This window comes from Habropoda laboriosa, unplaced genomic scaffold (assembly GCF_001263275.1).
Source record: "Habropoda laboriosa isolate 0110345459 unplaced genomic scaffold, ASM126327v1 scaffold2, whole genome shotgun sequence".
Lineage (NCBI taxonomy): Eukaryota > Metazoa > Arthropoda > Insecta > Hymenoptera > Apidae > Habropoda > Habropoda laboriosa.
In genome coordinates this window covers 4,122,211-4,139,019 of record NW_017100190.1, presented here as the reverse complement: position 1 = coordinate 4,139,019, position 16,809 = coordinate 4,122,211, and the positions used below count along the sequence as shown (strand labels likewise).

Sequence of the window (16,809 nt, the reverse complement as noted above, 5' to 3'; positions counted from 1 at the left end):
GAGCCACCGAAACCAACTGAAGAGAAAGTAGAGATACCAAAAGCAGTTGAAGAAAAAGTGGAGCCATTGAGACTAACTGAAGAAAACGTAGAAGTACCGAAAACAGTTGAAGAAAAGGCAGAACCACCGAAACCAACTGAAGAGAAAGTAGAGATACCAAAAGCAGTTGAAGAAAAAGTGGAGCCATTGAGACTAACTGAAGAAAACGTAGAAGTACCGAAAACAGTTGAAGAAAAGGCAGAACCACCGAAACCAACTGAAGAGAAAGTAGAGATACCAAAAGCAGTTGAAGAAAAAGTGGAGCCATTGAGACTAACTGAAGAAAACGTAGAAGTACCGAAAACAGTTGAAGAAAAGGCAGAACCACCGAAACCAACTGAAGAGAAAGTAGAGATACCAAAAGCAGTTGAAGAAAAAGTGGAGCCATTGAGACCAACTGAAGAAAACGTAGAAGTACCAAAAACAGTTGAAGAAAAGGTAGAACCACCGAAACCAACTGAAAAAATAGTAGAGGCACCGAAACCAGCTGCAGAAGAAGAGAAGAAAAATGAAACTATCGTTGAAGAAAAGGTAGAAACATCTAAACCATCAGAAGATAAGATGGAGAAAGATATGAAACAGGAGGAATCAACGCCTGCTTCGAAAGAAAAATCTAAACGTAAAAATAAACAGGCGAAGAAAGGTAAACGAGAAGAACAGGATACACCAGTGAAATTAGCATCTGAAGAAATACCTCCACCCAAAGTTGAAACAGACTCTATTACTTTAAGCACAGACTCTTCTGCCACAGTAACTCCAGATACTTCAAAGGAAGTAACTGATCTAGGAAAAGATGTGACAATACCTGAAGAAACAGTGAAAGTAGATACGAAACCTGAAAAGGTAGAGATTGAAGAGAAACTGCTACCTGAGGTTAAGGAAGAAGACAAAGACGCTTCTGCAGATGTAATCGAACAGAAGATTGTTTCCGAGCAAATCGTCGTAAAAGAAGAAACACAGAAGGAACTTCTCAAAGACAACGAAAAAGTGGAAATTCCCCAGAAAACTGAGGAACCTCCCAGCACTCCGCCTGCGAAAGAAACCCCCAAGAAAGAAGAGAAGCCCAAGGACAAGAAAGACAAACCTGAAGAAGAAAGAACCAAGATCGAGCCAAAAGAGGTACCCAAACCCAAACCATCGATCATCGAAGAGAAACCGCTGAAGAAAACGATAGAAATAAAAGAAGATAAAATCATTCCACTCGAATTAGTACCCGAAAAAATCATCAAGTCCGCCGAAGTGATAATAAACGGCAAACTTCAAGAAGAAATCCTGAAAATAGAAGAAATAGTGAAACCGAAAGAACTGGAAGACATCCAGCCAGAGATCGTGAAAGAACTCGAAAGCATAATCCAAGACACCGACGAGATCCCCGTAGAAACTCTTCTCGACGAAATCGAGTCTCCCATAACACTGGACTCTATCCAAGCCCAACTCGAAACCGAAGAAGAATTCGAAAAGTGTATATCCAGCGAACCGGAGATAGAAACCGTAGACATCGTGATCGAACCGGCCAAACCAAAGGTTCAATTCTACATAGCCGACGAGATCCTCGTTCTAAGTCCCGAGAAGAAGAAACCAATTCAAACTCCTCTGATCTTGAAAACCTTCTCGGAACTGAGCAACTCGAAATTCCTCTCCCTAGATAGCGGCTTCTGGCCAGACAAACATCCCTATCACGAAGCTGAACGCTACCTGTTCGAGAACTTAGCTAATTACCCGAAAGACAGTCCCGCCGACGGTATCAATCACGATTCGAACGATCCGGGCAACTTCGACGGGGATCACGATGGTAGTAGTTTGAACGATCGCGGTGGAAACGGCGGTCCCTTGAATTCTTACTTCATGGGCGGACCGCAGACGGAACGTTTGATCGCCGATCTTCCCGGTGGTATAGGTAGTTGGAGCGATTACAGTACTTACCTGTCGAGCGAAAACGAGCAGAGAACGGATCAGTTGTCTACAGGTGTGATTCAGGGAAAGATCGAGGAACCTGTGTCAGATTTATCCTATCCCGTCGGCGAACCTGTTTCTCAATCGTCGTCCTCTGTTTGTGTTCTAACCGACGAGAAATCGTCGAAATTAGCGTTCGAGTCTGTTCCATCGTCGTCGTCAAGCTCCGAGGCGAGAAAATCGCGATCCACTGTCGTCGATGTGTCGATTTCTGGCGAAGAATCCTCGACGTTAGACCAAAAATCCTCCGCTTATTCCGATCCACGTGATTTCTCCTCGTTACCAGACACTCCTACCGACCACGGTCCAGATCCTAAGGAACATTTAGGTATAGAAAAAGGATCGACGATGCAGCAGCACGCTCGAATCGTGGAGACGGAGAGAGAGATGGAGGTAGCTGAAGATGAGGCTGATAAGAGGATACGAGGGATCAAGGTGCGATCACGACACAAGCAGCGCTCGATTTTTTACCCGATCGAGCTTCAAAAGAGTTCACTGTCCTTGTTGTTGTTACTGTTATTATTATTATTAATTATTGTTATTGCTGTTCTGTTCTGTGTGTTGGATTCGCGTGTATGTCTACTATTTACCTATTAAGTAACACGCGTGTGTGTGTGTGTGAGTGCGTGTGCTTGGCACAGGTGTTTCCTGTAACTGTTTGTGACCTGGAAAGTTTATCTCTATTTCTTTCTTCTTTTTTTTCTTCTTCTTTCGTCTCCTTCTCTGTAAGTGTACTGTTCTTCCCGATCGGTCAGTTTCTCACCTTTTCTCGACCTCTGTACTATTACTTACCTTCCAGCGTGATCTCGTACTATCTCTACTTCGCTGACTCTTTGCGTTTTCACTGTTTGCTAGACGCTGTTTTTGGCTATCGCTACTGTTAACGCCTATTAGTTCGCTGTTGCTTCGAAGAATCTCTTCTCCCTTTTTTTCTATTCTTTCTTTGCTTGACATGCATGCTTAAGTAGTTTTTCAGCAGTGCACGAGCGTAACTTGATTTTCGGCTTGCGTTGCGGTTTAAGTAGATCGACATTTTTGAACTTCCCGCGTGAAAAATTGGCGAAAAATGATCTTTTTAGAACGATTTTCGTCCCGTTTAACGAAGCAGTTCGTAGCCACGCGACACGTTACGAAGTATTCGATACGTTGTCCCTCTTTAGAAAAAATCTACGATTTTTCTTATACTTCTTTACAGCTTTCTCTCTTACCATCTGACGTCTAAGAGAGAATATTCCTTCCGATTCGAAGGTTTAACGTATACAATGTAAATTTTGAAAAACCCTGTAGTTTTTACGATAACGTATTCTTAACCCCTATTTTTTCCCCCCCTTTTTTTTTTTTATCGAACCTGCATGATGATCGTGTTTTCGAAGTTCCCTAATTTACAATTATGCCAGACTCTTGTTTCTTTTTTCTACACGTTTTGCCTACCCTCATGTTACAGTTTGTTCAAGGTTTGACGAGTTCCCCTAATCCATTAATTAACAGATTGAGATTGAAGCTCCTGATCTGCACGTCATAGTTTCTTCTTCGCCGTTTCAATTAACCCCGACGTTGATTAATTCGTTCCTGTGTTACAGGACATCATACAGGAACGGCTGATGGTTCTACAGCTGAGTATATCGAACCTGAAAGGAACTTACTTGCCACGAGATAGCATAGACTCCATGCTGTCTGCGCTCATGGTGAGAAAATACGTGAGAAACGAGTAAAGAAGGAATATTTTACCATTTTTTTCTTTTACCGTCGAACTGTGCAATTTGTGCCAACGGCGTTTTCGTAGAAATGCGTTGAAATTGTGATGTTGTCAGGTAAGCGAAGGCGTGACGATTATTTTCAGAACTTACTGACGGATCTGCGAAACTACAAGGAAGAAGCTGATCAGATGGAGGAAGAATTACGTAAAATTCCAGCGGACACAGAGGCGCAGAAGCTTCTGTCGAATCTAGCGGAAGTTCAAACTCGCATCTCCACCCTGTTGACGCAAGCTGAACAGGGACGTGCTACCCTGGAGGGCGCACGGAGTCAATACGAGCAACGTGGCCACGATATTCACGTCTATAAACAATTCTTGGACGAGACTGACGCCTGGCTGAAGAACATCGTGGCGGGCATAAAGGAGCAAGAACCGATTGCCACGAACAAGGTGCGTCCACGTTAAGGGAAGACTTTATTTTCAGTTAACTTTGGTGGTGGTAGAATAAAACGCTCGGCTGTACACAGAGAATCGAAGAATATTTGACACATGAACTATTTTGCCAATTAAACGAACGTTAATTGATCTTTATGAAAAAAGAAAACATTCGAATCAAATATTTCTTGATTCCCCCTTTTTTCATCCGCTTTCATTAAAATCGCTGGAACTTCAACTTTTCGCAATCCTAATATTTCGTTGAGAATCGCCCAAATTTAAAAGTATCGCCTTTTAATATTTCGTTGAGAATCGCCCAAATTTAAAGGTTGCGCTTTTTAATATTTCATTGGAAATCGCCTAAATTTCAACGTTTCGTATTTTAATATTTCATGGAAAATCGCCCAAAACTTCAACGTTTCATATTTTAATATTTCACTGAAAATCGCCCAAAATTTCAACGCTTCGCTTTTTAACATCTCACTGAGAATCGCCGGAATTTCAACTTTTCGCCTTTTGATATCTCATTGAAAATCGCCCAAAATTGCAACGTTTCACTTTTCAATGTTCCACTGAAAATCGCCCAAAATTTCAACGTTTCAAGCTTCAACGCCGCAATCTTTCAATATCTATCGCCCGATTATCGATCGAAGGATCGTCGAGAGATTCGCGCTTAAAAATCGCGAGTATCGTTCGGTTTGGCAACCCGCGGGCCTGTTCCTATGCTCTCCCGCGCGATCTCGTAATCCCCCGTTTATAGAATGGCGGCGCGCGCGGTGTATTTTTAAGCCGGACCCACATCGAAACGATCACGCACGTAAACGACATATGTCTGTGTCTGTGTCCCTCTGCGGACAGGCTTTGCAGGACGAGCTAAGCAGTCACGCGCAACGGGTGTCGGAGCTTGAATCGCTGCCAGAAATCAGCACGCTGGCAAAGGTCCTGAAGAATGCGCTGTTGGAGGTGATGTCGCGTCTGCAGCAAAGGCAGCAGGTATCCAACGTCTTCGTGCAACGATTTCGTGAATAATGTGCACACACACACACACACACGATCATCGCGATTAATAAATCGGTGAAAAATCGAAAGATATACATATAACGGATGCCAAAGAAAAGAAAAGAAAAAAAAAAGAAACGCTCGGCAAATATCTGTCGCACCTCTTGTACATGTATACTTATATGTATACATATGCAAACAGACGTAACGTCGTCGATTAATTTTGAACGTGTAAAAAAAGGTCACAGTTTGTAGTCGATTTCGAGTCTATTCTGGGAGACGAAAGAGAGAATTGGTTCGATCTGTTGCATCGAAGCAAGGGGAGGTCTCTCCTTTCTTCAAGAGTAACACGGATGTACACAGTACGTATATGGGGGAGAATTGTACCATAGAAAAAATGACGGGAGCAGGGTGATAGACGTATTTTTTAGTCAAGCATGTAACATTCTTCTTTTTTTGGTTTTTCTCTTTCGCTGCTTCAATGGGTCAATTCTGGAGCAAGGATAAAGGTTGTTTTTGCGAACAATTTACACGTGTGTAATTCTTTCTTTTTTTTTTCTTCGTTTCTTCATCATCGCGATTAATAATCTCTTCTCATCTGGGCTTGTTGACGCATCACACCACAAAAAGAAAGAAACATTCAACACACATGGATCATTTATCTCTCTCTTTTCTTTTTTTTTTTTTTTTTATACATTTTTCATCGCACCAAACGTACTTATTTTTTTTTTTTCTTCTCACAAATCTCATCGTGTATTTATTTGTACTACATATAACGCACTTTTTATGTTCCTTTAGCTTAAGGTAATGGATGTAATTGTATAGGCGCAGCATTTTGTTTAAGGAATGTTAATACAATTACTCTGTAATTTTTTTCATGCTGTAATTAAAGTATTCTCATTAATCCCCATCTTCCCCCCTTTTTTATTTATCCCCCGATTTACCGCCAAGAAGATCTGCGTATATATGTGTATCTTCTCGTGTACATATGTGTATGTGTGGAAATAACGACGAATTATTACTTTTTCGAAAAAAGAATTATTCTTCTCTTTCTTTCTTTCCACTTCGATCTAATTTCAACTCTGTCGTTATCTCTCTTGAATTTTTTTCTTATTTTTTTCTCAACAGTAGTCGCTCTGTATACTTTGGTTCGCTTAAATGTGTACACGTTCACAGTTTGGATAAATTATCGACTCTCTCTCTCTCTCTCTCTCTCTCTCTCTCTTATGTATACACCTTTTTTTTCTTTTTTATATTTATGTATATATATATACACGCACACACAAACCTCTTAGCGTGGCAAAAATAAACGCATTAAAATAAAGTCGAACGTAGCATTCACATTTCGTATCTAAAAATACGACAGTGTTACGCGGAGTGTTCTTGCCTGCGAATATTCTCGTTCTCGCTCCTCGACGATCATGTTTTCTAAATAATTCTTCCGTCTCCGTATCCATCGTACATCATGCAGGTGCCGCTAGACCGATCGAAATAGCCAAGGACCATGAAAATCATGTAACAACCAATGTCGAATCTCACGTAACAAACCAGTGATTAACGTGGTGCTGTCATTAACAATCGACGCATTAAATTCTGCTACCTCGAAACCACCGGGCGCTTCTTCTTTCACCTACGTCACCGTTCTGTCGCGTTTCGTAACAGACATTTCGACTGTTGAACGAAAATTCGAACTTCCTTTACGAACGTTTCAATTTACAAGCTTCGAGCGTAGCAAAATTTAAACTTCTCCATTAGAGCTTCTCAGTCACATGTCACGCACAAATATAAAACATCATTCTGTTTTCGAAATTCTACTCACCAAGAATCTCTAACAGTACACGCAAGATGTAACGAGTCACAAAGTGTACTAGGAAGAATAAGAGAGTAAATAGAAAAAGAGACAATTAACCTGCAGCAGAAGACGATAATGAAATTGAGGGACGTGAGAACAGGTAGTCTTGAACATAGAATCGTTTCTTCGATTTTTCCAGGAGATCTGCGACGAAGAAGCGCGAGCCGACGAAACGTCAGACCGAGATGACGCTACCCTAGATCAGGCACCCTCGATTCACTCGTCCCTCGATAGTAGTAGCATGCCATCTCTCGCTGACGTTTCTCTGCAAACAGGACAGAGTTTGCTGGCGAACGACGTTGTCGAGAAACCGCAACAGCTCACCAAGCAAACCTCCACCAACCAAATCGTACCGGCTGTATGTCACTCGTTGACTACGCAAACTACGGATCCTACCCTCGAGACTCTTCCGACAACTCAGGAAACGATAACAATCGTGAAAACCACCGAAGGTGATCACGAGGTGATCGAGATAGCCACGAAGAATCTACCGACGAGTTCCACTCAGGAAGTCGTTCAAGAACGTCCAGATGTGATAGCGGACGACATAGTCGTCGATATGAAGTACCAAGATCCAACGAACACCGACAACACCACCAGCGAGTTGAATATCGTTCACGCAGCTCCGCAGTCCTTCGAAACTGTCCTCGTAGAACCTGACGACGTGACCACAGAGGTCGTCGTAGACGAAGATGGCTCGAAGAGGATCATTGTGAGGAAATTGAGACGAACCACGGTGACCAGTAGACAAACCACCCAGCAACACGTATCCTCGATGTCCACCGCGATTGGAGATGCTCCTTCTGTGGTGCAAGCCTTCTCAGAGGCTACCATGAGGGACCAGCAGGTGACAATGACTACCATGAAGCCTAACGGAACCATAGAGACCACTACCAAGCAGATTTACGGTGGCAGAGTGGCCACAGGCACTCCTTTCAAGGATGTGAACGTGGAGGAATACGAATCTGCTCCACAGTACACACACACGGTTACACAGGGGCATATCAGAGATATCAGCCCTCAGCCTCTAGAGGAGGGTATTTTGATGGAAGGAGGTGAGTACCAAGGGAAAACCTCGAGCGTGCACGCAGTTGTGCAGCAGGTAACTAGAAGAGTGGTCAGAAAAACTAGGAAGATCATTAGGAAGGTTACAATTATAGACGGTAAGGAGACAACTACAGAGGAGATCATAGAAGAGCCTGAAGAGATAGAGATCGACGAGAAGAACATACCGCATATAAGTATCAACGTGATCAAGCAGGAAGAACAGCGATACGTTGGTCCAGATGGAAGACAGGTCGAGGAAAAGGCTGTAGATCGTGTTACAGTCGAGGATGTCACTGACAAAGAATGTAAGAAGGACGAGGAGATTGTGACTGACGAGACTCCTATGCAGGGACCGTTCTTCGGTGCGTTTGCCAAGGACATGCATCCGAGTATAGGATTTTTGGAGCCAGAGAAAGAAGAAATCTTACCGGATAGCAAAAAAGTTGTAACAGAAGAAGAAAATGTTTCTGATGCGGATATTCGAGTGGAAGAGATCGTAGAGAGTCTGGAGGAACCAGCAGAGAAGGAAGAACCTGTGCAGAGTCCGGAAGAGTCGCTGGTACCGAGTGAACTAGCAGAGGAGAGTCTGAAGCAAGAGTTCGTCGAGAAGAAGCCCGAGCAAGTGGACAAGTACGAGCACGAGCATTTCTTGGTTGAGGTAAATGGAAAAAAGTCCCTTCGTACGGCCAGTCAGGCGTTCATCGATGCTGAAGTGTCGGCTGGTTTGCAGAGTCCAAGCGAAGAGATCAGGATACGCGAGACACAGGTACAGGAAGAAGTAGCGAAGTCTCCGATTGAATCGTTGACCGGATCGGAGGACGTGGCAAGCGTAACTAAAGCGACCTGTAAGTCTGTCGATGCACCAGTAACCAGCGAAACACCCAGTATCGAGCTAGAAGGTCGCACGGTAGATGTAGAAAAGCACCCAGACACAATTGGCACCGTAGATGTACTAGAGGGAAAACCTTCGATCGAGGCGACGACGACGGAGGCGCCTGTTTCTTCGGCAATAATCGTACCAGCGGGAGTAGAAAAGACGGTTCAAATTTCAGGAGAACAGCCTGTGCAAGAGGAGAAGTCTGCGACACCATTGGAGGCGAGAAAGAAAGAAGAAACGGAAGTTCTTCCGATTAACGTGAAGCAGCAGATAGTGAAAGACTCGTTCATCCCTGAGATCGATTATTCGGTGGACGGTTTCATGGACGAAGCTCTGAAACCAGAATACAAACCAATTTTCCACAAAGTCGAGATATCTCTGGCTGTGAGAAAGGAAGGTGAAGAGATACAGCCTACAGTGTCTGTGAAGAGTCAAGCCGAACCAGAAGGAACTCCCTATCGAATGGTGAAAGAGGACGTAGACATCAGGCTACCAGCAGACAAAGAGAGCAAGTCTGTGATCCACGACAAGATAGTCCAAACTTCTCCACAGTTGGTTGAACCGACAATCGTCCCTCTCTACAAGTTCTCCACTTCGGAGGAAGACGTAGCTACCTCTGACGACAAGATAGTCCAAACGTCTCCACAGTTGGTCAAACCGACAATCGTCCCTCTCTACAAGTTCTTCACTTCGGAGAAAGACGTAGCCACCTCTGACAAGTCTGTCGTCACGTCTGAGAAAGAGGAGACTGACAAGTCCATCTTCACTTCGGAGAAGGAAGAAACCTCTGACAATGTGATCACGTCAGAGAAGGAAGACGAGTGTCGCGTCGAACCTGCGGTGAAACCTGAAGTAGAAACAACCGTAGACCTGGATAGAAAGACCGAAGAAGAGATTGGATCACCGATGAAGTCTTTGGAGACGAAATCGAGCACGTCTCTTCTATCCAACATTGCTGAATCGATGGAGATCGACGTTCCTCTGTCAGACTCCTCGAAGAACGTCAGCGATGCACCTCAGCCTGATATCACAAAGATGCTTGAATCCAGGGAGTTGGAATTGTCGTTGAAGGAAGAAACATCGGAAGGTGAGGATGGTTACGAGGCGGATAGAACTATGGTGTCTACGACTACTCCTGACGGCGATAGCGTGACGAGAACGAAGAGGAGAAAGAAGAGGAAGCAGAGGATGCGTAGCACCAGAGACGAGGAGCAAACTGAATTCCCGAAAACCACCACAGACGAAGGAGAGTTCACCGACGACGTGACACCGCCGGAAAGCGAGGACGCGAAGGCCACGAAGAAGAAAAAGAAGAAAAAGAAGTGGGAGGACACCGAGAAAGCAGCCGCCACGTTGAACGAGGCAGACACTCAGACTGCTCCTCGAGAATTCCAGGTCTCCGTTGCTACGTCACCCAAGCAGGAAGAAGTGACAGAAATTTACGTTCAAACGTCGCCACAATTGACGGAAGAAGCTGACGTTGTAAAGATCGAAGAAGTTCACGAAGAAGTGCAAACTTCACCGGAGATTCCACTGGAAGAACCGGAGAGAATTGAAACACCTAAGATACAAGAGGTTCATACACAGATGCAGACGTCTCCGTTACCTGTCCTAGACTTCAGCATGCAAACTGTTCCCGAAGAAAAGCTCGAACCTGTGAAACCGAGCATGCAACACACCGAGATGCAGACTTCTCCGTTGAAAGCGTTAGACTTCGGTGCTCAGACTGTCGCGGAAGAAACGCCTCGAATAGAAGAAGTAAGCACTCAGACGTTGGAAACGCCTACTATAAAAATGGAAGAGTACGCTGTTCAAACTAGTCCGATCGAAGACGTCGAACCAGCTGCTGTTCCAGCGGAAACTGAGGAGATTCACGTTCAAACTGTAGCTACGGAAGTGATCTCCATGGAGGCACAAACCTCACCAACAGCACCTTCCACAGAAATGGAGACTCAGACTGCGGAGAAGATTGTCGTCGCCGTTGAGCAGCAGACAACTCCTCCGCCGCTCGAAGAGAAGGTTCTAAGTGGTATAGCTGTTCAAACCATAACCCCTGAAGTACCGAAAACAATCGAAACAGAAGCACAAACCAGTAAACCTGTTACTCCAGAAAAGATCACGCTGGACTTCAATATCCAAGCAGATTTGACGGAACAGCCTTCCGTGGAAGTGGTGGAAACTCAGACCACTCCTGAGGAGAGTCCTCGACAAGCTGTTACTCAAGAAACAGAATCTCAGACTATCTCACCTGAAAAGATCACGCTAGACTTCAATACCCAAGCAGATTTGACGGAACAGCCTTCCGTGGAAGTGGTGGAAACTCAGACTACTCCTGAGGAGAGTCCTCGACAAGCTGTTACTCAAGAAACAGAATCTCAGACTATCTCACGTGAACAAACCAGGGAAACTACGATGCAAACCAGTCCAGTTACCATTTCTTCCAAAGTAGAGGTCTGCGATCTCTCTGCTCAGACTAGCCTAGAAGAAGTTAAGCAGTCTATGGACGAGCAGTCGCAGACCATCACTCCGGACAAAGTAGAAACGTTGGACAGCTCTGTACAGATCAAGACGAGTGAGCTGGTTCCTCAGGTCGAAGAGAGCGTGCAAAGTATTCCTGAAACTCGGGAGGATGGTATGCAGACGATTATCGAATTCGAGAAACCGTCACTGGTGACGAGTTCTCAGCAAACGAATGGAGTAGCTAAAATTGTAGACGAGAGAATGAGCGTAGTAGTTAAGGACGAAGAAGGGAACGTGATAGAGGCCACGATGGACGTGGTGGACTCGCGGATAGACGTAGAAACTCCTCTGAAGCTTACAGAAATTCCAGTAGCACCTGATGTACAAGTACAAGAAACGAAGGATTACTCGGGAACGACGAGAGGCGCGGAAGCTGAGGAGGTGTCTGGTCCAGAAGAGTGTAAAAAGGTGGAAGAAAGTTTGCAGGAATCCTCTGAACATGTCGAAGTTAAGTTAGAACCTGAAGAATCAATAGCTCCTCTGATAGAAGAAAAAGAAGTAGACATCGAAGTTGAGCAAGCTACGATAGAATTGTCTAGCGGCACAACTGACGCTGCCAGTAAATTAACCGACACTTCTCAAGACACAACCGTCACCGAAGACTTGAGCACCACAGAAAAACTAGACGATAGCAACGTCGGAAAGAAACAGAAGAGAAAGAGGAGACACAAGACCATCGAAATCAGCACGCCAGGTGAAAAGGAGCTGGAATCCATATTTGGACAGCCTGTCGAGTCCCGAGACGTGTCTTTGAAGCTGTCTTACTCGGACGTGGCTAAGAAAAACGTGGGCAAAGAGAAGTCTCCCCCAGGCGACGCTGCTCACTTGGAGAGAGTCTCCGAGCAAGCAGAGAGGCTCGACGACGTCGAAGAAAGCGTGCAGACCACGCCGTTCGTCGTGGCGACGGAACCAACGGCTGTTAAAGAGACGCAGGATGTGTGGAGCTTGAGCAAAGAGAGGGTGGACTCGTCTTTGCCTTCTCCTGAACCAATGGACACCACAGAGGAACCTCTGTCACCTGTCGAGACAGCGATAGTGGAGGAGGAACGACCTAAAATCAAAACCTACGCGGACATAATCAGCGAATCTTCCAAGAAAGACCAATCTTCTTGGGAATTGACTCACACTGTCCCACAGAAGGGTGCCAGTTCGAAGGCCTTCCTCTTAGCTGAGACTAGAGAGTTCGAGCCTCAGCATCAGATCACTCAGAGCAATCAGACCACCAAAGTTATCACCGACAGAATGCAGTCTCTTCGAAACGTGAAACAAGCGAGTCACTTAGGAAATATCCTTCATATAGCTTACTTGGACAAAATGGCGAACGATGAAAAATTGGTCGAGGAGCGTGCAGCTGATGTGAGAAAGGAATTGTCTCACCTGAGAGAAGCTGCTCAGGAGAAGGATGCGATTGCATTGGAGGAGAGTTTAGACGTTATCGTGGAAACGATTTCTACCTGGTTGGAGACAATCAAATACAGAGTCTTGTTGAGCAAAGAGTGTCCATCTGGCCCGTCTCACGTCGACCAGACCTACATGGAGCTGAAGGACGAAGTGGAGAACGTCGAGGAGAATATACAGGAGTTGAAGAACATCTGGAAGTTGGTGGAGACGAATTATCCAGCAGAGGTTCGTAACGATTTGCAGGACCGCCTCGATGCTCTTATGCGTCAGGTGAAAATGATCGAGGACGCGACTAACGACGGCGAGAAGTACCTTACTAACGAGCTAGCCAGGTGGGACGAATTTGTTAACGGAGTGAGCAAGATGTACAGGTAACGTTTCTCTCCTTAAGTAGTTCGATGGAACAAACTGAACGAGGTAAGTTTACAACGTGTTATCTTAATTGTTGCAACAGGTTGATCGAAAAGGAACGCGAACTGTTGAACGACGTGGTCGAGCAGGAAGCGTCCACGAAATGGAAGCTTCAAATGCTCGACGAACTGGAGAACACAAATCGTTGTCACATGTGGAAGACAGCGTCGCTGCTCGCTACCTCGCACGAACTGTTGCGCGATTACCCTGGAAAACACATTCCCGAGGAAACCTACGCAGCTCACGAGACAACGAAAATAATCGAACACGAAATATGCATCGAACGCGAACGTCTTTATCAGCTACTAGCCCTGGCTGAGGAATACGAACAAACCCTTCGAGAATTTGCTAATACCACCAAAGTTGCGGAGAACAGGCTGCAGAGTCCTATATCTGTGAGGGGGTTGGAATATCTTCAAGACGAGATGCAGAAGCACAGGCAGTTCTTCGTGAATCTGAATCACTGTCGAGCGATCCTGGAATCGTTGGAAGGCAACTTGGACCCAGAAACGAGAACCAAGTACTCCGATCTTCACGAAGAACTGCACAGCAGAGCTACGTCTATGTTGGATCAAGCTGCGTCCAGGGCTCAGCAAATGGCGCTAGCTGCATCTAGATGGATCCTCTTGGAACAAGGCATGAAGGAGGAGAGAGGATGGCTTCAGGTTGCTCATCAACGAGTCCCTGATCTACAGACGGTGACCTCGTCTGATTACGATCAGTACATCTCCTTGTATCAGGTGAGTTCTTCTCCGTTTACAAGGGTAGTCTATTTTTCGACTGGTGTGAATCAATTCGTGTTAACGTTTATGTAACATTGTCTGACATCGAATATTTAACGCGTATGGATTTCCTCCGGAGAATTGCATCGTGCATACGTGATATTTCATTTTTCAGTCTCTGGTAACCGACGTGGCGACGCATCACGCCAGGCTCATTCAGCTTCTAAACGTTGCTCAAAGCCTCCAAGATCTGGTGAACATCGAAGATCCCGAGGATTGTTACGGTGAAGCTTTAGACGTGATCGTGAAGCTTCGAGACAACGTGGAGTCTTCTTTGAGGAGATTGATGGCGTTTAAAGAGAGCTGGTGTAATCAGGAAGCTTTGATGAATCGATTAGAAAACTGGATGTCCACGGTGGAGAAGGAATTGAGCAAACTCAGCGATCCCTCCGGAGGTCATATACGACAATTCTGGGTAAGTGATCTCGGACACAATTGATATCCCACAGAATCGTAAACTTCAGTCTTACACCGTCCGTCGCTCTTCTCTCGTTAGGAATTGAAAGCACAATACGAAGTCCACAACAACATCCGAGAAGAAGCTAACAACAGCTTCGAACAGGCACTCAGAATAATTCCCTTGTCGGACGAGATGCTGCAAAGACAGTTCCATCGCGAGGTTCAAGATCGCTGGGGCGACGTGACCGAACAGATCCGCAACATCCAGGAAGAAGTGACGAGAAGCATCTCTTCCGACGAAATCTCGTCGAACGAGAAGTTGAAACTGCTCGAGAGAGAATTGAACGAACTGAGAATGACGATCGACGGTTTCCACGGTGTTCTGAGGACCGGAGAGGAGTTAGATTTGTACATCGAAAGATTAACCGTTTTATTTGACAGGATCTCCCTCATCCAGGACGAATTAGGTCGTCTCGGATTACTTCCGGTGGCGGAGAGCGAGAAAGTCGGCGTTTTACTGTCCGCGGCTCGTAGAATAGAGAATCAGATCGGGGAGGAGTTGGACGCGGCACAGTTGCTCAGGGAAAGGCTTCAGGCGATCCAGCGCGGCCTGAGCCGCGTTAGGAAAGCTCATCAACGGCAATCAGCTACGTTAGACCAGTGCGAGGGAAGCGAACGACAGGGAAGCGACGTTGTAGCAGCAGCTGTTGAACGATGTCAAACGGTCGCTGATGAACTGGCGATGCTGTGGCAGGATATCATGGGACTTCGACAAATGCTGCACACTCTGCCCACCGGGATGAGAGTTTCCGTCTCTCCGGTCAGCGTCGAACGAGACATTTCCAATCTTCAGGACACGCACACTAATTTAGAGGCCAGATGCAGTCGCCTGCTTGCCGCGCTGAACAACAGGCTAGGTTTGTGGAGACGATTCGAGAGACAATTGGAAATGGTGCAGCAATCGGTTCAGGAAGCTGACTACATGATGGAATTGCTGACTGTCCAGGGATCTGTCGATTACGACAGACTGTTGAAAGCTACCGAAAGACTAGAGGTGAGTTTGTTTCTTACTTTACACCATCCGAATTTCTTCAATTAAACGGAGAATTCTAGACGAGTCGATGGAACGACGTGTCTAAGATTTATGATACACGCCCCAGGTGGTGTTCGTACTCGAACATTCCTTGAAAGTCTCGGCCCTCGGAATGCGTTAAAACTTGCAGAAGTTTGAATAACTAACCCGGTAATGGTATCGACCGGCCTGCTTTCTCGCGCTACCAGACGCCTTCAATCGTTACGATCGAAGGAGCTACGCTCTATTCCGAACACTATGAGATATTCCAAATTCCGAACTGCACGAACTCGCGAAAAATGTGACGATTCTAATTCAGAAAATTACGATTAATCTGCATTTATCGTGGCAGTAAATATTTGAAAAATCTTTATTTCAAAGAAAAAAGAATTCTACGTGAGTGAAAAAATGCATTTCTGTCACTTGTGCGTCGCAGATCGTGGATCGATCGATCGATCGATGCTCTCACCGGAAGACGGACTTTCCTCCGCGATAACCTTCGCCACGTGCTAGAGGAGCACCGCGCCGCGCATGCGCAGTGACTCTGTAGGATCGGTGTTATCGGGGGTCGCGTATCAGTGGCACGAGTTCCGTCGTAGCGTTCACATCGGGAGCGCGTACATTCGAAAAAGTTCCGTTTCGCTTGGTTCGTTCACAGACGACTACTGAGATCGTGTGTACATCACAGTGTGACACACGCGAACGGTGTATCCGATCGTTTTTTTTTTTTTATTATTATTTATGCCGAACAGTTCCTCACGTCGTGACGAGCCGTGTGTCTCGTTTGACACGCTCGTGAAATGAAGAATGAGGAACTGCGATGGTGACGCGATCCACGTGAAAGATCGACGGGAACGATCATCGTGGTCGATGATCGAGCATGTTTGCGCTCGACCCAGCGAATTGGCTGATCGGAAGTAAGCGTTGAATATTCATGATCGTGTGGAGTGTTTGTGTGCCATTATCGGCGAAACTCGAGGACGATACGAGTTTGAAGTTTGTCTCGCTGTTACGTTAGAATGTGTAACGGGGGGATATAGATTCGTTTTATTTTTAACCACGCGGTAACGTTGGTTCTTCTTCTTTTTTTTTTACCCCGACCATTTATGTTTATAAGGATGAAACGAGGGAATAACTCGTGAAGTTTTGTTTCCTCGTGGTGTCCCGTGGGTCGTAGAACGTTGTACACACAAACTGAAATCTTGGTCGAGGAACGTGTATAAGTTGCTGCCAAAAATATTTGGACACTGAGAAAACGTATTTAACGTGCTACGTAAAAGTATTCGTAATATTTAAAATATTCGTAATAAATAAATATTCATAATT

At 45.4% G+C, this 16,809-nt stretch overlaps 1 protein-coding gene across 1 annotated transcript in view; it reads left to right on the top strand.

Moving 5' to 3' along the window:
• LOC108579895 (microtubule-associated protein futsch-like) overlaps positions 1 to 16,809 on the top strand; it is a 47,977-nt gene that overhangs the window by 9,040 nt on the left and 22,128 nt on the right. Inside the window, exons 3-11 of the mRNA XM_017943515.1 lie at positions 25 to 2,427; positions 3,573 to 3,677; positions 3,833 to 4,138; positions 4,982 to 5,116; positions 7,114 to 8,679; positions 8,752 to 13,190; positions 13,274 to 13,970; positions 14,128 to 14,427; positions 14,509 to 15,465. Of these exons, the coding sequence (XP_017799004.1) occupies positions 25 to 2,427; positions 3,573 to 3,677; positions 3,833 to 4,138; positions 4,982 to 5,116; positions 7,114 to 8,679; positions 8,752 to 13,190; positions 13,274 to 13,970; positions 14,128 to 14,427; positions 14,509 to 15,465 (10,908 nt within the window). The remainder of the gene's footprint in view (positions 1 to 24; positions 2,428 to 3,572; positions 3,678 to 3,832; positions 4,139 to 4,981; positions 5,117 to 7,113; positions 8,680 to 8,751; positions 13,191 to 13,273; positions 13,971 to 14,127; positions 14,428 to 14,508; positions 15,466 to 16,809) is intronic.